At 59.0% G+C, this 22,621-nt stretch overlaps 1 protein-coding gene across 1 annotated transcript; it reads right to left on the bottom strand.

Annotated features, from left to right (window-relative positions):
• Window positions 1-5,241: 5,241 nt before the first annotated feature.
• Lmtk3 (lemur tyrosine kinase 3) lies at window positions 5,242-21,130 on the bottom strand. Its single transcript, XM_076839350.2, has 15 exons — window positions 21,055-21,130; window positions 20,014-20,147; window positions 19,607-19,757; window positions 19,040-19,116; window positions 18,491-18,609; window positions 14,748-14,835; window positions 14,334-14,482; window positions 13,801-13,885; window positions 13,596-13,717; window positions 13,312-13,461; window positions 10,390-12,905; window positions 7,611-8,014; window positions 5,764-5,899; window positions 5,433-5,570; window positions 5,242-5,330 (listed from the first exon to the last, which is right to left on the bottom strand). Exons 1-15 carry the CDS (start codon window positions 21,128-21,130, stop codon window positions 5,242-5,244), a joined length of 4,434 nt encoding a protein of 1,477 aa, XP_076695465.1.
• Between the last annotated feature and the right edge of the window lie 1,491 nt (window positions 21,131-22,621).

Genomic DNA, 22,621 nt, shown 5'->3' with positions numbered 1-22,621 from the left:
CACAGTCCTCAGAAGTAAACAACCCTCCTGGCATTGATCTTGGACCTCTAGTCTCCAAAACTGTGAGATGATGAATTTCTGTGGTTTTGAAAGACCCACATTCCCTGTCCAGGAAAGACGCACGAGGCACTGGCTGCAAACGCATGAGGTTTATTCAGACACAGACGCCTGTGGGTGCCCAGCGAAACCTCAGCCGGAGCTTTGGTGAGCTGGCACACCGGGCTTTGGGGTACAGGTTTTTTATAGGGTCAAGGGGCAGGTTTCGCGCGCACGGTAAGCAACAGGTTTCTTATTGGTTATTTTGAACCCAGCATACAGGTTACCTAAAGGGTAAAGTTATTTTTCATTTTATGTTCCTGGAATTACACCACATGACAGTTACATATGAGCACTCTGATTTTTCTGTTCCTGCTTATTAGCCCCTGTTTATTCAGGCATGCCCTGGAATCTGTTTTTCTGCTCTTTCCCAACCATCCTGTTTTTTTTCCTTTTTAATCGGTCACACTTAACTGATTATCTGAAAACCACATTGTCTGCAGGTTTGTGACGTGCCCTAATAATTTTGTAACTAAGCCTAAGGTTGCTGGGCTGGGGTCTTTCAGTTTAAGCCACCAAATTTTGAGATAGTTGTTATGTTAGTTCTAGTGAACTAATATATCCCTCCTCCCTCAGACCCAGGGCTCCAGGGCCCAGCCCTCCTCCCTGGGGCCTCCATGGTTGAGGCCTTGCAGCCCCACCCCCCACCTCAGCAACCCCACACGGGCACAGGCAGTAGTAGTTGGGGGAAGAGGAAAAACCCTCATCCTCTCCATCCTCCAAGCCCCAGGACTTTCATCTGACCCCAATACCTTCACCACCTTCATTCCTAAGCCAGTGTCTATGGCACCCATCCTTGCCCCTTCTCTCTTCCCTCATCCAAATTACCTCCCTCCAATATGCTGGTAAACCTGGTCTCAAGGTGACGGGGGACAGCCCGGGGCCAAGAGATCAGAGATGCAGAGACAGCCCCAGTCACAGGGAAACGGACAGTGATGGAGGCAGAAACAGGAGAAATTAAGGGAAGGAGACAGAAAGACATAATCAACACAGGGAGAGACAACAGGAAGACCCAGACAGGAGAAGGCAGGGACAGGAACTCAAAGAAACAAACAGCATTAGACAGTGAGTGGGAGGCTGCGCAGGACCTGGATGGAGAGATGGGAAAACACCAGGCGGGTGGGGAGCACTGGGCCAAAACCCAGGAACTGACTGTGCTCGGACAGGAGAAGAGTGTCTGGGAAGTGGACAGTCACATGCAGAAATGGGTACACTGGGCCAGCTGTGGTGGCACACACCTGTAATCCAGTGACTCTGGAGACTGGGGTAGGAGGATCCAAAGTTCAAGGCCAGCCTGGGCAACCGAGTGAGACCCTCTCTCAAAAAAGAAAACAAGGATGAACTGAGGCAGAGCCTCTGTGGGAAGGAGGTTGACTCTGATGTTTAAGCACAGGCAGCAGTGATCTGAGAAGTCATCTGGGTCATGTCCAGTGTGGGCGTCAGCAGGTCATTTCTGAGCAACCCCGGCCCTGGCCCTGGGGCAGCTTCTGGCCACTCCTGCAGGCCACCTGGTGGGGAAGGTGGGAATGTGGCTCCCAACCCTTGCTGACTCCTCATGGCTTCTTGAATGATGGATCGGGTGAGGCTGCACCGAAGTTGGGCCTGGCACCCACCAGACTCCAGCAGGGATGGAGAGAAGCACAGGAGGCCCCTCTGCTGCATGGGCCTGGGTGCTGCAGGGAGCTTCAATGTCCCATCTGCCCGATGGGGGCTGTGAAAACAGTGTCCTCTATAGCACCGGCTCCATGTGTCCTCCCTCCCCACGTCCACCTCCCCAAGCACACACAGACTCCACATTCCTCCAAAAAGTTGTTTTTATCTTTTTTAAATAATGTGAAAATGCCACGCGAAGGTTGGAACCAGAGGCCCCTCCAGGGGCCAGGCTGGGGAGGGGAAGGGAGGCGCGAGATGGGGGGTCCAGGTCCCCGAAGCCTGTGGCCCCTGCATGGGGCTGGGAGTGGGCGAGGTGGGACCTTCACTGTGCCCAGGGGCGCCAGGCCCAAAAGAGTTCAGTTCAGTTCCAAGAAAGGCGGCTCTCCAGGAAGGGATGGGGGCTTCCTGCCTCATTTGGCACCGAGGGGGTCTGGGGGGTCAGGGGAGCCGTCCGGGGGGCTGGGGGGTGGGGGGCCAGGGCCTCCCGTTTGGCACATGGTGGGGGAGGGGGAGGGCCCAGCCTCAGGGACCTCCCCGGAGTCAGCGTCTGCCGTGGTGGCAGTGGCTCCCTCGTCCACAGAGGATTCTACTCTCAAACCCTCTTCTTGGGGTGCAGGGGGTTCAGGTCTTTGGGGAATCAGTTCTCCACGGGGCCTGAGGATAGAGAGAGAAGAAAGAGAAATGGAATTACAGGAGGACAGGCTCATGGCCTCCAATTCAAATTGAACACAAAACTGAGGGAGTCCTCACCTCTGTCCCCAACTCTGTCCTCACTACCCCACTTCCCCTGTGTGCCATACACTGGCCTCCTCGCTATTCCTCTGATGTTCTAAGCAGAGCCTTGACCCCAGGGCCTTTGCTTCTGCTGTTCCTGCTGCTCTGAATGCTCTTCCCATGTAGCTCAGGCCCTCACACAATGTGCCCCTCAAAGGCCTTGCCCATCCGTTTTGGGTCAAGTAGTTACCTGCTGGGGTAACTGGTCACTTGCTTCCCTCTGAATAATTTTTTTCACATTTCTCACTCCAGGGCCATCCCAGTCATTGTGAAAGAACTTTCTGTCTCCTTGCCCCTCTACAGCAGAAGTCAGCCCAGTGAAGACCAGCACGGTGGTCAGTGTCTCCAGCCTATCAAAAGTTCCCTCCTTCCCCATGGAAAAGTCCCTCCCCAGGAACCTCCTGCCAAACTTTCCCAATACCAATCCTCTGGTCACTCCAAGCCACACAAAAGCCTTGTCCGGCCCACAGATCCACAGAGCTAAGGCTGGCACGTGAAGGGTCTCACCAAGGGCTACTGCCAGCCCGCACACACTCCAGCCTTGTGGTCTGCTCCCTGTCCCAGAGCCTCCGCTTTCTTCTTTAAATGGGAAACATGGCCCCACACTCCTTTACTTTGGTACTAGGAATCGAACCCAGGGGAATTAACCAGAATTATATCCCCAGCCCTTTCTTGAGACAGGGTCTCACTAAGTTACTGAGGCTGGCTTTGAACTTGTGATTTTCCTGCCTCAGCCAAGTTGCTGGGATCATAGGCATGTGCCACCATGCCCAGCTCTAGCTCATTTACAAAAGAGTAGGGAGACCTGGGGCATGTGGCATCACTCAGCATCCAGGAAATGCCGAAGGGGGCAGAGTGGCACTGAGCACAGAGGGGGTGCCCGCTGCGGGCCCCGCCATGGCCCGGGGCTCAGCAGCTTCCCAGCCCAGGCTGCACTGGGAATATCTGTCAACTGAGTACAGGGATTTGGGGTTTCGCACGACTGGGCTCTCTGTCTCGATTTCCAGTGACTAAAGGTGAGGTCACCCTCGCTGACTGGCCCTGCTGGCCTCAGCCCTGACTCATCATTTGGCTGGTGTCCCTGTGCCCTAGACCTATCCCACCTCTCCTCATGGGAGCCCTGAGATGGGGGTATCAGGGAGGAAGTGACATTTGGGGTGAGGCCTGCGAATGCAGCCAAGAGTCAGCCCAGCCCTGTCTGCTCTGCCCTTGACTCTGCCCTGCCCCTCCTCCCTGTGGTCCCCGCTCACCAGCTCCTCTCCTGGATGCCTGCCCCAGCCTCTCCCCTCCACCCAGTTTCCACTCTCTCCCACCTGTGGATTCCTCCTGGCCCCAGAGTGCTTTCCTATACCCAACACTGGCCCAGCACCCCCCTCCCTACAGCCTTCCATGGCTCCCTAGCATCCCCAGGACGGGGTCCCAGCCTCTCAGTCCACAGCAGGCCTTGTGGTCTGCCCTGCCCCTCTCACCTCGGCCATGCTGGCCTCCCTTCTGTTCCAGGAACCGGCCAAGCTCTCTCCTGCCTCTGGCCCTTTCTGCAAGCTGTTCCCCGACTCATGGCCCTAGCATGCTGTCCCCTTCCCTTTTACCCGGTTAATGACAACCAGCCCTTCAAGTCCCTGGTCAAGTGACACAGCTATGGGAAGACAAAGCCCTTTCCTCTTGTCATTTGCTTTCTCTGTGACTCTGAGGCAGTGTTGGGGTGCACAGCCAGTGTTGAGGTTCTTGGTCAGCACTGAGTCCCCCCAGCCCATACAGCCCGCACATGGGGCACTCACTCAGTGAATGTCCACCTAGTTAAGGCAATGACAGCTGGCAGTTAGTGACCACTGCTGCAGTCAGGCTTCCTGCTCCATACACAGGATCAAACTGTTTAACGCCCTCCACTGCCTTAGGAGATGCTATTAATTATCACCCGCATTCTAAAGATGAGGAAACTAAAGCACAGAGAGGGAGAGTGACTTGCTCTAAGTTGTACAGCTGAGAAATGGTGGGGCCAACTTTTGGACTCAAGCAATATTTGGGGGAGCAGTAATGGAACCTTCTCTGAAAAGACCCAGTTGCATCTTGCAAACATTCTCAGCTGTTTTTGAACACCAGGCCAGGGACATCCTGGGGTGTTCTCTGGATCAGCAGCAGAGGGCAGCAGAGAGATCAGTCCAGTATCCGACCTGCCAGCGTCCTCTCACTAGCCTTGGTTTCCCGCAGTTATCAACTAAGGATGCCCCGATCTTCTCCCAAGTCGGTCTGAGAATGGGCGATATGGAATGTGTGAAATGGCCCAGGAAAAAAGCCTGACAAATCATGCATACTGGAGTAGGCGTGGACTCAGGCCAGCGATGGGGGTTCGAATCCCAGCCCCTCACTCCTTTCTGTGCCTCAGTTTTCCCTATTGTAGAATGGGGACAAGAATAGAATTGACCCCATGGGATCACGCCGCATGCACAACGAGGTCTGTATGACAGCTTGCTGTAGTTGCAGCAGCAGCTGCCATCACTGCGGCGGGCCTCCCTGGCCACCTCCTCTCTGCTGCAAGTCCTTACTACCCAGCGTGGAGCTCGATAGGTTCTCTCTGCCTGCCTGACCAACATGCCTCCACCAGCGGAGTGGAATCCAGATCCAGCAGGTGCCAGGCAGGAGCTGGAGCCAAGAAGTGGGGCAAAGATGGGAAGAGAGTGTGTGTGTGTGTGTGATCCTCAGAGAAAGGGAATCTCCGGCTCAGGGAGGGGGCGTGAGCGCCCAAGACCGTCTGCCGGACTGTCTGACTCGTCCCACAGCTGAGTGGGTGTCGTGGTGACTGAGAGGGACTAAGGAAGAGACAGACGCAGGTAAATCCAGAGATGAGCAAGGTGCGGGGAAACGTGCGGACAGAGACCGCAGGGGGCAGGCCGGGGCCTGGGGCAATGTACCTGCGGGCCGGGCGTCGGGGGCCCGGGCGGGCGGCCCCGGGGTCTCCAGCGCAGGCGAGACGGAGAAGCGGGAGAAGCACAGGGGGGGGCCTGGTGGGGGGAGGAGGGGGAAATCCTCCGCCCACTCGAAACTGCCTCCTGGGGGAGAGGAGAGACCCCGCCAGCCCTCAGACTCCGCGGGGTCTCCCCGGTTCCCGCCCCTCGCCCCGCCCCTCCCCTTGCTCCACGCCCCGCCCCTCCCCTTGCTCCACGCCCCGCCCTCCGCCCCTCCCCTTGCTCCACGCCCCGCCCCTCCCCTTGCTCCACGCCCCGCCCTCGCCCCGCCCCTCACCAAAGCCGCTGTCGTTGCTGGGAAACCCATCTCCGGGGGTGGCGGGGTGGGGAGGCGTCGGGGGCGCTGGGGGCGTTGACGGGTCCGTGTCCCCCTCGGAGGGGCCCTGGACGCTCAGCTCGTTGGTTGGCGTCTCCTGAGGAGGCAGATGAGGGCACCCGAGAGGGCACGAACGTCACATCCCACCCACCGCATCCCTAACAAGCCACAAGCCCCGCTGACGTTTCCGGGGCTTCAGGTGTCCCGAGTTGTCACCGACTCGTACTCTATGAAAAGGTTGCCGGGACCCCGTCTGCCTCGGCTCCGCCTTAACTTCTGCCTGGCCCGAGGCTCCTTACCTGCCTGCCAGCCCTGCCCACAGCTAAGCCCCGCCCAGGACCACTAAGTAGCCTCCGCAGGACAACTCTCCTGCTTCTCACGGCTCTGCTTCCCGCGTTGCCCCAACACAAAACCATCTCCGTGAGCCCCACTCCATCTTCCTCAGCCCACCTATCTCCCAGATTTAGGTCGCAGGCGTCCAATTTTGTACCCCAGAACTACCCCACCCTGTTCACATCCAGCTCCAGGGTGATGATCCCGCCCCTAAGCCCTCCAAGTTTCAACCTTTTTGGGGGGATAAAAAAGTGGGCTGGCTCCAGCTCTTGACTCTGTTCTCGTTCATCTTATGACCTCAGCCCTGACCCAGGTTATTCCGCACAGGCCCTCAGTCCACCACGCCCTTCCTCTTTATCTTCTAAACTAGGAACTACTGAGCTACATCCCCAACCCTTTTAAATTAAAAAAAAAAAAAAATTGACACAGGTCTCGCCAAGTTGCTGGGCTAGCCTTGAACTTGCAGCAACTGGGATTACAGACAAGCTTCTTATTAAAAAAAAATTTTTTTTTAGTTGTTGATGGACTTTTATTTTACTTACTTATAGGCGGTGCTGAGAATCAAACCCTGTACCTCACACATGCCAGGCAAGTGCGCTGCCGCTGAGCCCCAGTCCCAGCCCCCTCTGTTATTTTTAACACAATCCTCAACCCATCTCTCTATGACCCGCCAGTCATTAGTTCCTCCCATTCCTGATCCTACCCCAAATCTTAAGTCCCACCTGTTAAGATCCCCCCACCCTGAGCCAGCCTAGTCCAAACGGCACTAGTCTCCGTCCCCACCCCTAGGCCACGCCCCCATCTGCTCAATACTTTCTGCCTAGCCTCTCCAGGTTCCTCTACCAAGTCCTTCCCTTTTCTTCCAGGTCCGCTCACATTCTGCAGGCCTCTCTAAGCTCTCCATAGCCCTCCACACTGCAGGTCTCCCCCTCAGTCCAGTTCCAACTCCCTCTCTAGAATTCGCCCACTCCCTTAACCCCTGCCCATTCCCACGTCTCATTTTCCCAGTCTCACCTCATTCCCTGACCAGTTGCTCTCAGGTACCTTCCCACCCTCCAGGCCCCGCCCCCTCGAACCCTGTCCCATCTAGGTCACGCCCACCACGACCCTCTCTAGACCAGGCCTCCTTCCAGATTCCACCCTCGCTGGTCCACCACCTCTAACCCCGCCCCAGTCGAGGTTTGGCTTCCCTTCAGGCTGATCCCACCCCCAGCTCAGATCCCGCCCCATCCTCACAGTCCCGCCCCATTGCTAGGTCTCATCCTGCCTTTCTAGACCTGCCCCATCCCTTGACCAGCCCCAGGCTCCGCCCCATACTATAATCCTATAAGCCATGCCCCCTAAGGTCAGCCCCCCAGGGGCTGGGCCTCCCCCCAGGCCCCGCCCCCGCTGGTCAGCACCTTCCCACCAGAGGTCTGCCTCGCTCCAGGCTGCAGACCCGTCCCAGGCTACCCGCGCCCTTGGAGGATACCCACCTGGTCGAAGAGGTAGACGGTCACGTCCCCGTGGAAGGAGACCATCTTGCGTTTCCTCTCCAGCTCGCTGTCCTCGGACTCGTCGGCCCCGCGCGGAGACTTGAGCAGCCCCCGCAGCGGGCGGGCCGCGTCCGCGTCGGCGCTGCTCACCACGACGGGCACTGGGGCTGCCCGCGTCCTCCCGGAGCCCCGCTGCCCCGCCGCCGCGCCCGCCTCCTCGTCCTCCTCCTCGTCCTCGTCCTCGTCCTCCCCGTCCTCCGCCGGCCCCGGCGCCCCCGCCCCGCCGGCCTCCCCGCCAGCCGCCCCGACGTCCGCGCCCTCCCACGGGGGCCGACGCGGGCCCGGCCCCGGGAACGGCGTGAGCGTGAGCGGCGGTAGCGCCAGCGAGAGCCGCGAGAGCTTGGCTGCGAGGGGAGAGAGCAGGTAAGCGCCTGTCCTGGGTAAACTGAGGCAGGCCCTCCCACCCAACTGTGTCCTGGGGTAAGCCCTGGGCATAGTGCAGGCCTTGGTCTTCCGCCTCCACCCTGAACTGAAGGGCTGCACCAAGGCTGTCTCCACGCAGGGTGAGAAAGAGCTCGACCCTACTCCTTTGCTTACTCTCCCCATGGCCCCCCCAGTACCCAGAGTATAAAGCCCCAGCTTCTCTCCACGGCCAGGCAGGCCAGAGTGCCTGGCCTGGCTTACTTCTCACCTCTGTCCCCATTCATTCTTAGTCCAGCCACATGCCCGCCCCCTTCTTTCCACCTCTGAGCCATTGTAGGAGCAGGGCCACCTGCCTGGAAATCCCTTTTCTAGCTCAAGTCCTGCTCCTCCTCCAGCTCTGGGCTTTGGGTCAGGCACACCTGCTGGGTCCCATACCTGGGTCCCTCTCCCTCCCAGCAGATTTTCTGAGCATGTAACTATGTTTCTGTGGCATTGTGGTTAGTGTTTGCCTCGCCCCGGGACAGACACTTGAGCTGGGTTCATTTGTGGCACATCCCCAGGCCCTGAGCACATAGAAGTACTCAGTCAATATTTGTGGGATTAATGAATGATGTTCCCTGTTGTTTGACAGTGAGCAAAGTACTTCCCCCCGTGGCCCTTGATTGCCAAAGCTGGGTGTCTACAAGTCCCTTCTCTAAGCCCTTTCTCTGTCCTAAGACTTCCCAGGCTCAGCCTGCTGAGAGGGAAGACTTAGCCTAACTTGCTCCCTTGCCAGTTTTCCTGAACAAGAAGGTCCACCTCTTTGAGCAAACAGAGTTTGCTCACCAGCAAATGAACAGGGGCAACTCATTCCTCCAAAGATGAACTATGTGCCAGGCCCTGGGGTGTGGGGCGGTGGGCAGTGCTGGGGATAAGAGGTGGGCCAGGAATGGGATGGGAGAAGGATGGGTGTGGACTGGGTTACCTTCCTCCTCTCTGTTACCTTTCACTGACCTTTTACAATTCTCTAAACATGCCCTCTACCTGGACACCCTTCCTTCACATGTCTACTTGGCTCACTCCCTCCTTCCTTCACAACTGCCCAAAAGTCACCGTACAGAGGTCTTCCGTGACCAGCCATCTCAGGGTGATGGGGTCGGGGGAGGGCTGCTGCAGAGAGAGCACTCTCAGGGGCTATGGGTACCCAGAGGAAGGACAGGTGACAGCCTTTAGAAATCAGGAAGCCTTCCCAGGGAAGGGGAATTTGGGGTAGGGTCTTGAAGGGTGAACAGAGTTCACTGGTGGAGAAAAGGAAGCCAATCCCAGCTTCTCCTCACCCAGCAACTGAGCCCAACCCAGATCCGCTGAGGAATCTCAGCTGTTAATCCCCAACATTTTCATGCTGCTCACAACCACCCCAAGGAGGTGGCAGTGTGTGACACCACAGGCCTTGTGGAAGGAAAGGCCTGTGTGCTACCCCCTCCCAGACCCTTGCCCACGCAGCCACAGGTGACCCTTCTTCAGTGTGGCTGGGGGACTACCAGTGTAAAACAGGCCAGGCCCTTAGAACTCCCACATCAGCAATCTGGCCTCCCAGAGGCTGGCGACTGTCCCTATGTCCACATCTAGATAGGGCTGCTTATCTTTCCTGTTTATCTTTTAACAGCCCTCCAAGTGACAAGAAGCTTCCTGTGTCCCATCAACATTCACCACTCAGGTGTTCCCTGCCCTCAGCTCACAGTGCCCAGCAGGTGGGCCTCAGTCCCCTAGGTCCTGGTATGCCCAGAGACAACTTAGCCTACTGTCAAGTTTAAATCGGAGATCACAGGCCGGCAGCAGGGCCTGTGTGTGTGTGTGTGTGTGTGTGTGCGCGTGTGTGCGCGCGCATGCGCGCGCGCAGGCTGACTGTCCCCCTTGAAATTCGTCAGCATCATTAATAAAACCCCAGCGCTCTAGTTTAAAAGGGGAGAGCAGCAGCTGGAGCAACCCCAGGTAAGCTTCCTGAGGGTGGCATATCCTCGAGACAAGGCACTGGCTCCCAACCCCTCTTCAGTCCCCTAGCTCACTTTGCCATTGCCCTAAGCATGGGGCCCTGTGGGCATCTGACCTTGAGACCCCTGGTCAAACTGGACTGCAGTGACAGCTGGGACTGAGTCCTGGCACTGGATGAGTGCTGTGGACTCCTGGCTCAGCCCTTACAACCACACAGTGAGGCGAGGCCGCGCAGTCTGGACATTTGCCCAAGACAGCCACGAGCAAGGGAACAAGCAGGATCTGAGCCCAGCAGTGGCTCCAGGGTCTGCCGCTCCTGACCGGGAGCCCCCTATACCTCGCACCCTGGAAGGAGTGGCCCTCAGACTCCCCACAAACCCCTCACCTTTGATCTGCTCGCTGTTCCCCTGAGGGGGTCCCAAGTCCAAGAACAGTCGTGGCATCTCGGGGCCCTTCCTCTCGGGCTTGGGGGGGTCCCCGTCTCCGCTGGGTGCCGTGTCTCCGGCGGCCCTGCTGTCTGGGACCCCGAGTTCTCCCTCGGGGGCCACCTCCGGCTTGGATCTCTGGGGCGCTGGCTCCGGCCTCCTCAGCTGGGCCTCCAGTGGCGGCGGTGGCAGTGGCTGTGGCCTCGTGCTGTCTACCCATCCGGCCTTTGCGTCCACGCCGCTTCCGGGGCCGCCGCCGGGGGCCATCCCCATGCCCACTGGGGCTTGGCCCCCACTCCCGAGGTCCAGCCTCCCAGCCCCGGGGGCTCTCTGCACCCCCCCAGTCTCGTGGGCTCTCCTCTCGGTCCCGGGTTCCAGTGTCCCGCTCTTGGGGGCTGGGCCAAGGGGGCCAGGGGCTGTCTCCAAGCCGTTCTGGGGCAAGGCCACCTCGCCGGGTATGGGGGCTTTCTCCAGTGAGGTCTCTGGGGCTGGCTCCCCGATCGTGGGGGCTGGACCCCCACTCTCGAGCGTCTTCTCCCAGGGCCCTGGGGCTCTCCAAGGCCCAGTCTCTGGTGGTCTCTCCGTGTTCCTGGGGAAGCTCAGGCTCCCATTCTCTGACACCATCTCCTCGCTCTTTGGGGACACCAGTCCCCCATTCACCAGCAGCTTCTCCCCGGCCTCTGGGGACCTCAGCTCCCCATTCTCCAAGGCTTTCTCCTCCTTCCTTGGGGGTGTCAGGTCCCCATTCTCCAGCACTTTCTCTTCTCTCTCTGGGGACTCCAGGCCCCCATTCTCCGCTGCCTTCTCCTCGAGGCCCAGGGCTCTCTGATCCCCGTTCTCCAACACTGTCACCCCGTTCACGGGGAGGCTCAGGTTTGGGGCTTTCTTCCCGCCGCCCAGGACTGTCAGGTCCCTGTTCAGGCCTGGGACTTTCTCTCTGTTCCCGGGGCCTCTCCCCGCCTTCCTGGGTCCTGTCTCCCGGGATGTCACCCCCTTGTCCCCTAGGAGGTTCCTCGTCACATCCTCCCGCAGGGACATCAGTAGCTGCTCGGTGCTCACTTGAACTACGAAAGTTGGCTTCTCCCGGTTCCCTGGGGGTGGGTGGGGACCCGGGTCTGGGGGTGGCCGGGGCGCTCCTGGGTCGGGTGGCTCGGGGGGAGCCCGCGGCCGAGGGACCCCTTCCTCCTCGGCCGCCCCCCCACCTGGGAAGGCTCCCTCGGGGGAAAAAGGGGTCTCGGTCTCGTAGCCGCTGTCCCCCGGCTTGGGGCCCGGAGACGACAGGCCTGAGCCTGGACTGGCCACGGCCGACGGGGGGTCGGGGGACGGGGCCGGTTCCGTGGAGGCCCGGGGAGGTGGCGGCGGGGGGGGGGGAGCGGGAGGTGGCCCCCGCCCGGGGTACTGGGGTGCTGCGGCCCCCATGAGGGGGTCCAGAAACTCGGGGGGGGCTGAGGTGGGGGGGGCCAGGGGCAGGTCGGCCAGGGAACCCCGCTCTGCCCGCAAGGACGAGTCGTCCTCGGGGGGGTGGGGACAGCCAAGGGCAGGGTGGCCCCCCCAGCCAGCCACGGCGTCTCCCCGCTCCAGTGGCAGGCAGGAGCAGGCCCCCTCGCGGCTGCACAGGGGGCAGGGCAGGGGGCCCCTGCGGCTGGGGCCACCCCCGAGGCTGCTGCTGTCTTCGCCGGGGGAGCTGCCCTCCTCCTCCTCCTCCTCCTCGTCGGCCCATGGGGCAGTGCCCCGCTCCCCCAGCACCTCGGCAGGGTCTCCGGCCAGGGTCTCCCCAGCGCCCCGGCCCTCGGGGTCCCAGCCACTCAGCAGGAAACTGCCTGATGCTGAGGACTGGGCCGGGAAGGGCCGGGGCGCAGGGAAGAGGGGGGACGCCCAGGTCTCGGACACCAGCTGGGGCACCTCGGAGGGGGCCTGAGGGGCCTGAGGGGCAGGCACGCCTGGGTCCAGGGGGTCCCAGTCGTTGGGGAAGAGGGGCTCGGGTGGGGAGCCATGCTCCTCCAGGCGGATGTAATACTCGCTGCTCACCGAGGGGCTGCGGGCGCTAATGACCGGCAGCACACTGGGTGTGGACAGTGCCTCATAGAAAGGGTTGGAGGGGTTGGCATGGGGGGCTGGGGGTGCAGACGCCGGCTGCCAGGGAGGTGCCCCTCCACCCCGGCCTGCCCCACGCCTCGCCTTCTCCCACAGGCACTCAAGGTTGAGGCCACGGCTACTCTCAGTGACCGTGAGCACATCATCAGGGTCAGCCCCAGGGAAGCCATCCAGAAGGGGGAACGGCGAGGACAGGGTCCCTGGGCGGGGTGCACTGTGCGATGGCGGCCAAGGCCAGGGGAAGGGACCATCTCGGGGTGGGGGTGGAGGAGGTGGGGGTCTGGGGGGGCGCTCAGAGAGCAGGTACGTGAGCTGCAGTTGGAGATCAGAGGCTGAGGGGCGCTGGGCAGGCGGCCGCCAGCAGGACTGCAAGATGTCATACCTGGAGGGAAAGAGAGAGGCAAGCGTAAGCAGGGGGATCCCCAGACAGGGACGGAGACCCCAAGAGTGGGCCTGAAGCCTCCAAGTGGGGCAGGGTCCCAGAGAGAGAGGGACAATGAAGTCAATGGGAAGAAGGAGACAGGACACTGTCTCCATCTGGGCTGAGTCTGGAATCGGGCACGAAGGAGTCTTAGTGAATTCACAGTTCAAACCCCAGCTCTGCCACCTCCTGCCTCAGTTTACCCACTCCAAGTGGCAGATGCTGGCAGAGGGGGGTGAGGAGGTCACTTCTCTGTTCTTGGGAGCAAGTGAGATTGTAGGTGGTGTGTGGAGGAGGTGGAGGGACTGAGACCATCCTGGGTGGGATGGGCAAGGCTAGGGGCCTGGAGTCAGGGCCTCGTCCTCACCAGTAGTCGGCATAGGGCAGCTTGAGCCTGGGGCGGGCTAGCTTGACGTGCTGCTGGCGGACAACAAAGGCGAGGACCTCCTCATCTGACAGGTGGCGGTAGGGCTGTGCCCCAAACTCAAACAGCTCCCACAGGGTCACCCCCAGGGACCTGTAGGGAGCAGAAGGCACAGAGGGTTCAGCGCAGCCCTGCCCCTCAGGCGTCCTCCCCCACTGGCCTGTTTCCCCAGGGGAGGTATCCAGTGATCTTCCATCTTCCCTGCCCTCCAAAGCCAGGCCCCTTACCAGATGTTGCTCTCTCGACTCTGGTCCACCACCATGAAGGTCCCGTGCAGCTCCCCGAGGAGCTCGGGCGCTGCCCAGCGCAGGGGGATCCACAGGCGCTCGGGGGTCAGGTAGTAGTCCTCCTGGCGGGGGAGGGGCCGGGACAGGGTCAGGAGGGTCAAGGCACCCCCAGATCCCCCCTGCCCGGGCGGAGGCCCGCCCCCACCTTGTAGTTGCTGTGGGCCAGCCCATAATCTCCGATGCGCACCGTGAGGTCGGAGGTCAGCAGGCAGTTGCGCAAGGCCAGGTCGCTGGGGGCGGGGCGAGACCAGTGAGCGCAGGACCACGCCCACTCTCCCTCTGACTCCGCCCCTTACTCCCTGGCCCAGGTTGCTTTGCCTCCGCACACTCCTCTCCCCTAATTCCTCCTTTTCCTCTCCTGGTTCCTCCCCTCCGGGCCTCTCCCCTCCTCTGATGGCCCCTCCCTCTCCTAATTCACCCGGTTTTGGCTCCCCCCGCCCCTCCCTGAGTCCTCCCCCTTTGGCTCTTCCCCTCCTCTCCTGGCCGCTCCGTCCCCTGGGCCACCCTCTTTCCTCTCCTGGCTCTTCCTCTCCTCCTTATACCCCTGCCTCCTCCCTATTCTTCTCGGCCCCGCCCCTTCTCTTCCCCAACTCCCCTTTCTCCTGTGCCTCCCGGGCTTTCCCCGGGTGCCCGCCACTCAAGACACCTCCCTCCTTTAGCTCCTCCCCCGTGGCCCACCTGTGCACGTAGTTGTGCGAGTGCAGGTGCGCCAGCCCGCGGGCGATCTCCAGGCCCATCCTCTGCAGTGTGCGCAGATCTCGAGGGGGCAGCTCTGGGGACAGGCCCTCGGGGGGCCGCTGGGCCCGGAGGTAACGCTTCAGGTCCCCCTGAGAGGGAGACAGGAACAGGTCAGCACAGCAGCCCCTCCAGGACACTAACGGTGCAGCTAGTCTGAAGCGAAGGAGGAGGCTGGACGGCCCCTCGACCTCAGTTTCCCCGCTTCAGGGCAGGCATGCGTACAGCGAGCTCAAGAATGGGGCGCCGCCACCCGGGTGCCTCGGGATGGTGATACAGAGCGGGGGGAGGGGTCCTCGGTTTGCCCCACCTCTCCCTCCTCTAGCTCCCGAGTCTCGCCCCCACCCCGACCCTCACCAGCTGACAGAACTCCATGATCAGCAGGAAGGGCAGCGTCTCCACACAGAGGCCCAGGCACTGGAGGACGTTGGGGTGCTGCAGGCTCCTGTGGGGGAGGCTGCGGGTGAGGAGCTGCCCTCCCTCCCACCGCAGCTCCCCCGCAGCACCCAACCTAGTCAACCTCTTTTCTTTTGTGGTGCTGGGGATCGAACCCAGGACTTTGTGCATGCGAGGCGAGCACTCTACCAACTGAGTATATCCCCAGCCCGTGCGCAACCTCTTTGGTCTATTTCCCCACTCAGAGTCCCTCTGCTCTCCCTCACTGGCCTGCAGTGCCCAAGCCAGACCCGAAGTGACCCATTCCTCCTCATTCCCAGCCTCCTCTTGCCTCTACCCTCCTGCCTGGGCCTCTCTGTCTCCAGGCCTGCCTCCAGTCCCTCCCCTTCAGTTTGTCCCCGACCTGCCATTCACCTGCTCACAGTGCTTTGTGGCTTCCCAGAGCCCTGCTCTTTGGTGTCCTCTGTCTCTAGAGCTGGCCTGTCCCCTCTTCACCCAGTGTATATCTTCCCGAACTTGATGGCAGACCCTGCTTAGGCTCCCAGCCTTGGCACTTAAGAATTCTGGAGAATGCCCCACTTCGCCAAAGTCCTCTACAGGCCCCAGCTTCCCCACGGTCTCCCCAGGGAGCCTCACCGCCCTCCCCAATGCTGGGCCAGTGCCCCTCCTCCACCCTCACACTCTCAGTTTGATCCTAATTCCAACTTTCCCAGGGGTATCATCTCAGCCAAGTCATGCCACCAGTCCCTGCCTTCATTTGTCTCACCTATAAAATGGGGCTCCCTCATCTGGTTGTGGAGAGGAATTTCACCAGGTCAGGGAGCTGGTCTGTGCTGCAAGGTCCCAGCTGTTTCTGCTGTTTTTATTTTAACATCTCAACACGTTGGGCTGTGTTTCACCCTCTGTCCTAGCTGTGGCTCCCTGGCCACTGGCTCCCGACCTTGGCATCTACTGTTCCCTCTGCCTGGGACACTCCCCACAGTGCTGTGCGTGGCTGGTACCTCCAGTCAAGCCTGGCTCTCAGATGCTCCCATCCAAAGTAACCTGTCTCTGCCACATACTGTCTTATTTCCTCATGCCACTTATTCTCTGATTTCCTTCTTAAAATTTAGTTCTTATCTTTGTGTCTCCTCCACTTGGTGTGGTAAGCTCTTCCAGGGCAAGAACATGGGGGCAGTTTGCTCACAGCTGTGACCCCAGTCACAGACCAATAAGGTGCTCCATAAAAACGTGCTTGGTGAAGGACTTGGCCTTCACAGAGGTCTGCAACTCGGTGGGTGAAGCATTTCAGGCTAGCAGCCGGTCCCGCCAGGGGTACCAACATGGCAAGGCCTGGTAGGGGGCAAGGGTCACTTGGTGCTGTTGGGGCCAGAGGCCAAGCCCCAGCCATCCACCACCTGTATTCTAAAAGCAGCTCTGTGTCCTGTAACCTCCTCCACCTTAGAGAATAGTGCCTTCTGTCCAATTAGTTGAAGGCTCATATGACAAAGTGTTCATAGAGCACTTGAAAGGCAGTGAGTGTGGCTGGGAAAGCGAGCTTCTAATTTGATTTCATTGTATTTAGCTTAAATGTAAACAGCCACGTTTGGCTGGTGGGTGATAAGCAAGTAAAGAAACTAACGACCAAGTGGGATACCTGTGACGTGATGGGTCACCCCAGGGCTGTCCCTGTGGGGAGTGAGGGAAGGATTCTGTGAGCTGAGATCTGAGAAGGGAAAGGGAGCCCTCAGTTCAGAGTCGGGAGTGCATGAGCAAGGAGCCATGTTCTGTGGCAGGGAAAGGGGCTGCTGTAGGGGAGGCTTGGTAAAGAGGAGAGAGTGGCTGGGGCAAGGGGACAGTGGCAGGAAGGGGACAGGGTCAGACTGTGCAGGACCTGGGGGTTGTAGGGAAGACTGGGACTTGTCCTGTGGGCAACAGGCAATCATGAGCAGTTTTGAAGCAAGGGAGAGCCAGAGTCCAAGGTCTGTGTCTCTCAGGGTAAGTCCCACTTTTACAGCTGTCCTCCCACGTGATCTCTGTCACACACGCTTTCCGTGACAGGAAACTTAGAACCTCACAATACAATTATCTGGCAAATGTTTACCCTGACCTCATCCTAGGAGCCCTTAGAGTGCAGGGGGTAAAGAGGAGAGGCACCGAGTCTATTCCCAGACCTCACAGTAACAGGGGAAAAGGGGGCAGGGCAGAGCTGCTCAGTGGGTAGCATGGGGACCTTCCCAGGGCTGGGGGTCTGTGATTCCGGCCCTGTCCTTCCTTACCCATGCAGGGGCCTTAGGAAGGGAACCACTGTCAAGTACCCGGCACTTAATACAGGTCATCTTACGTCTTCCCATCTGATCTCTTCATGAGGATATAAGGGGTTCCTGGGTTCACTTGCCAGATGAAGATACCGAGGTTCAGAGTGGGGAGGAGTTGGCCTCTAGCTAAACTTCAATGCTCTCCTGACCTCCATCATACTTCATATCCCCGGTTCTGTCCAAGGAAAAACCTGAGGCTTTGGAGGGAAGTTTTCGGAGTTGCACAGCCAGAAAGAAGTCGATCTGAGATCTGAACCCAGTTTGACCCTACACTGTGTTCCTTCCGCTTGTAAGGATGGTCTTAGGCCTTAGACTAAGCAACTCCATTTTAAAACTCCAGTTTGAAACCTGCAGTCTCACCAGGCACGCCTACAGGGCCCCCAGTAGGGCTCTCAGGCACAAACAAGTCACTTCTCCTCACCCCAACAAACTCAGAGTGAAGTGTCTGTCACATTGCCCCCACCCTGATAAGAGGGAAAGGCGAGAAAATCAGGGTGGGGACCACCAGACCAGATGCTTTAACCTCAGGACAAATGATGTCACTGAGAAATCCAGTAGCAGCTGATAGGGATTGAAGGAGTGGTCAGAAGCCTCCAAAATTTAGTATAAATGATGGAGCAAACGAAGAGACATTCAGCCAGCCAACCCTGCTGCACCCGAGCCTGAGGGGGACCTGGGCTGACACCCCACTCTTCTCATCTGCCTGATCCTCTGTGTAGTTCTCACTGCTCTCAAACTCTGCAGCAGCCTCTTGACTATGACCGCCTCCCCAGCTGGCCGTCAGCTCCATCCAGGAGAAGCCTGCCTTGGTTCCCAACCTGATCACCTCGGTCTGAGTGGTGGGCGTCTGCTGGACTTAAAGCCTAAGGCCTGGGACTTCTGATCTGATGATACCTGAACTTAGCACGCAAAGGGAATGTCTGTCCTGAGCCTTGCAGGTAGCTGAGGTGCTGTTTGCAGTGCTTAGAACTAATCTAGAACCGATTGCTGTGAATTGACTATGTCTATTGCAGTGCCCAGCATTAAGGTTGTCATTTTCTTGATTAAGAATCTATAGTGGGCTGGGGATGTGGCTCAAGCGGTAGCGCGCTCGCCTGGTATGCGTGCGTCCCGGGTTCGATCCTCAGCACCACATACAAACAAAGATGTTGTGTCCGCTGATAACTAAAAAATAAATATTAAAATTCTTTCTAAAAAAAAAAAAAAGAATCTATAGAGCGAAATTTTACTGAGTGATTTGAGTAAAGCATTGAAAAGGGCAGAAGTGCATGAACATTCTTTATTTCTGCCCCTCAACTGCCTAAGTCGCACCTTTTGCCATCGAAACACCACTCCTAAATGTGACCTCTCTGAGGGGCAAATCTAGATCTGGGCTTCCAGAACCCTATCCTGAGAAGCCTCCCCTACCTGTAAGGCTGAGCTTCCGAGATGAACTTGCGCTGCTCCAGCGGCCCTGCGCTGGCTCGGAGCTCCTTCACCACCACCTGGGCTGGGGTGTAGTCAGAGAAGAGCTCTCCCAGGATCACCTGGCCAGGGGCACCTCGAGTCAGTGGCTGCACGCCTCTCCACGGCTCCCAACTCCCCACTCCTGTCCAGCCCCCACTTCATATCCACCGCCCCCTCCCCTACCCAATTCGGAGTGAGAGACTCACGGGCCCAAGGTCCGATGGACGCAGGGATAGATGGAAGGATGGACAGACGGACGGACGCGTGGAGAGCCAGGTGGCGAGGCAGAGTGGTCAATGGAGTGAGGAGGGAGGCGCTGACCGACAGATGTGGACGATGGGGAAGGAGGATGCAGGTGAGAGGTGGACGGAGGGGCATGAGTAGGCTGGGGGGCGAAGGGTGGGGAGGCCAGGGGCAGATGAGAAGTGATGAGAGCAGGGGGGTGGACACAGAACAGAAGACAGGCTAAGACTGTATGGACACCCTACCTCCCACCCAAGCCCCACTCACCTTCCCAAACCAGCCACTCCCAATCTCTTGCAGGTAGCTGAGGTGCTGGCGGCTAAGACTCAAAGGGGTGGTCATGTCTGGGGAAGGAGTAGGATGGGGAGGCCCCTGAGCCTCTCTTCTCTCCCAGGGGCCACCTCCCCACCCCCCAAACACTTAGTGGGGACTGGGGTCATAGCAGACACCAATCTCTTTTCATTGGCTGCTTCTAACATTCCATAACAGGATCTCAGCCTCCTCATTGGCTGTCCACAAGATTCCAGCATCCAATCAGCCTTTCCATTGGCATCCCAAGCTCCAATGACTTGATGTCAGCCTCTCATTGGCTGCCTCTGAGGTTGAGATCTAGGCTGATCTCACCATCCAGTGCCCCACAAGAATCTGCAAATCTGGTTTTAGAGTAAGCACTGACTTCCACCAGGATGATCTGTCTCCCCACAGGCCACTTCCAAGAACCTAGGGCTCTCACCTCTGCCTTCCCAGTCTTAGCTTCCCTGAAGGAAAGACACTCAGGGCCTTTGGCCCTGTCCTCTGGGACCATGGGATCCTGGTCTGGGTCTGAAGCAGTACCTGAGTGTGAAGGCTGCGGGGCAGGCATTGGCAAGGAGACCTCAGCCAGCGGGAGAATGTAGACATCAGGCAGCGACTGTGATGAGGAGGTCTCCTCTGCTGGGGGAGTGTACTCCCCAGAGCAGTCCTCTCCTTCAGGGTTCTCAAACTCCTGTAGCCAGGAGAGGTGAGAAGGAGAACATAGGGCTGAGAGATGCACCATAATCATTCTCCTAAGTATGTCTCCCGGCTTCTCTTAACCATCCTCCATCCCAGCCCAATTTCCAGATCCCAGGGTTCCAGGTCTTGCCATAACATCAGGCCAGGGTGGGCTGTTAGACTTCTGCCCCTTCTCCACCAGTCATCTGGCGTGAGGGGAAAGGCTTGGCTTGGGCCTTCCTCCCCAGGTTGATCCCTTCAGGCCTCACCTTGAAACCGACATCGCCCCTTTTGCAGCACAGACAGGTGAGGAGGAGGAAGATGAAGGCCAGCAGGCCAGAGCAGGAAATGAGGACCACGGCGTAGGGAGGAGCCAGAGGGGCCCGGCCCAGGGCGAATCCATCTGTGGGCACAGGTCTGGGCTGGGGTTCCGGCTTCCAGCCTCTTGCTCCTGGATTCCAAGCCCCTCCCGTCCCGGCCAGTCTTGGACTACAACTCCCACGATGCTCTGCAACTAGGGTCCCTTGGCAGAGGAGCCGGATGACCCAGGGCATTGTGGGAATTGTAGTTTGAGGCCTTCCCAGGTGGTTGAGCTGGGGGTGGGGTCTTTCCTCTCGCCCCAAGCTGGGACCCCTGACCGCATCCCCTCACCCCATACTTGAGCGAATTCCAGTGAGGACTCAGGGAAGCAGTAGTAGTAGTGAGGCCTGGAATGCTCAGAATTTAAAATACGCTCCTACGGACAGCTTCACCCCCCCCCCCGCCCCCATTGAAGGAAGAGGATGAGCCCCAACTGCAGGCTGGTGGAAGATTCTTGCCCCATTCTGAACAACCCCCGCCCCGGTCAAGGGGGCTGAGACCTGTCTTTTTAAGGATGCTTGGAGTACAGACTTGTCCTCTGGCCCCAAACCAAACCCCCGAGAAGGGAACTCCGCAAGACCTGGGTCCTCCCCAAAGCCAGAGACAGCCTCCGGTGTTGTGTCCGCCTTGGAAATAGTATTCGTCCCCTCTGCCCCAATTCTCCCGGAGCCTCCGTCCTTCCCAGCTCCCTGCACACACCCGCACACACACATGCGTGCACACATACACACATGTTGCCTAACAGACCCCCCTCCCCACCCAGCCCCCAGCCTGCCTCCCCCAGGCCCTGTTGACAGAGACACCGTCCGCGCGGCAGTTCCAGGCCCAGTTTGGCTGCAGAGACGCGCACAGGTGATGCGGCCGGAGCCCCGCAGACAGGCCCCGGGCAGGCAGTGAGGCCGCGGTGGGGGTGGGGGCCGCTGGACAGGCGGATGGCCGCACAGACTCACCGGGATGGGCCGGGGACGCCAGGCAGCCAGAGGCGGAGACGGCCGCGAGGAGGATGAGGGCGCCAGGGGCAGGCATCTTGTCGAGGATGGAAGGGAGGTGGAGGTGGTGGCGGCTGGGGAGGAGGGGGGGCGGGCCCTCAGCCCCCAGCCATGGGGACCCGCGCGACCCTGGCCTCCCCCCAGCCCAGGAGTGGGGCAGGAGACGCAGGACGGGGGAGGGAGGGGTTGCTTACTGACTCAGGTACCCCCCTCCCCCTCTTTGAAGGGACAGACAGATGAAGGGATGGAGAGGCGGACAGAGGAGAGGAGCTGGGGAGCCGGGTTGCTGGGGTGGGGGGGAGAGGGTAGGATGGGGGGGCGAGACTGAGGGCCCCGCCCCCGAGGACAGCCCGGATTGGGGGAGCAGAGAGCCTGTCAGAGGAAGGGTGGGAGGAGGGAGGATGGAGGGAGGATGGAGCGTTGTCATGGCAACTGGCTCCTGGTAGCATTGGCTGCCGGGAGGGAGGGGAGAAAGGGGAGGGGGGGGACAGACAGGGACCAGTAGACCCTTGGGGCTGGGGAGCAGTGTCCACAGTGCCTGGCCGTGACTCCACTGTGACACACCACTGTCATGGACACGTGTGCTACACACTGAGATGCAGATGTCAAGCACACACAGCCCCCACACAATGACACATGTCGCAGAAATCCTCATAGACAAGTATATCACATACAAAGGTGGACAGCTATCAGCAGACGGGGACACGTACACGTCACACACAAAGACGCAGGGACAGGCCACACTGGGAACACACAGGCAGTCCAGCCCTGGCACAGATGCACTCGGCCACGCAGGAACATCAAAGCATCACAAACACACACACACACACACACACGCACCACAGACAAAGTAAAGCTTCAAATCCGCAGACACAGGTGCCTCAGACAAAGATCCACAAGGACACCACAGTGACACGGGGAGGCACATAGTCACAAACGTAGACATCCACATACCAATGGGCAACAAAGAACACCCACAGACACAAGTATCACATATATGCACACTGCACAGATATACACAGACATTGCTTGCACTGGGGCACACAGAAACATGTATCACATATGGGAATGCACAGGGACACAACAGAGACATGCACAGACAGGCACAGCACATACATGAATACACAGAAACACAATGCATGCCTGTCTACATGCTCAGATAAGATATGCACATTGCTCACAAACACACTTCACTCCCAGGGATACATACAGACACATCACATGCACAGACACACATGGGCACATGCAGCTCAGGCATACAAAAGCTATACACAAAAATACACACAATTACATGACACACCAGTACATTCAGATGCATATCACACGCACATACACACACATTTTTCATAAACACACAGGTAAGAACATCAGGCATGGATAAAAGATATACATATCACCTAAATGGGGCGGGGGGGGGGAGTCACACACGTCACAAATATACACACATTTCACATAAGGCTACAAAATCTCTACCCCACCAGAGTCACACAGCAATAAACAGGCGCACATAACACAAAGATTTAGAAAT

This window comes from Callospermophilus lateralis, chromosome 18 (assembly GCF_048772815.1).
Source record: "Callospermophilus lateralis isolate mCalLat2 chromosome 18, mCalLat2.hap1, whole genome shotgun sequence".
NCBI classification, from domain to species: domain Eukaryota; kingdom Metazoa; phylum Chordata; class Mammalia; order Rodentia; family Sciuridae; genus Callospermophilus; species Callospermophilus lateralis.
The sequence above is the reverse complement of the archived record's forward strand: the minus strand, read 5'-3'. Positions and strand labels throughout refer to the sequence as shown.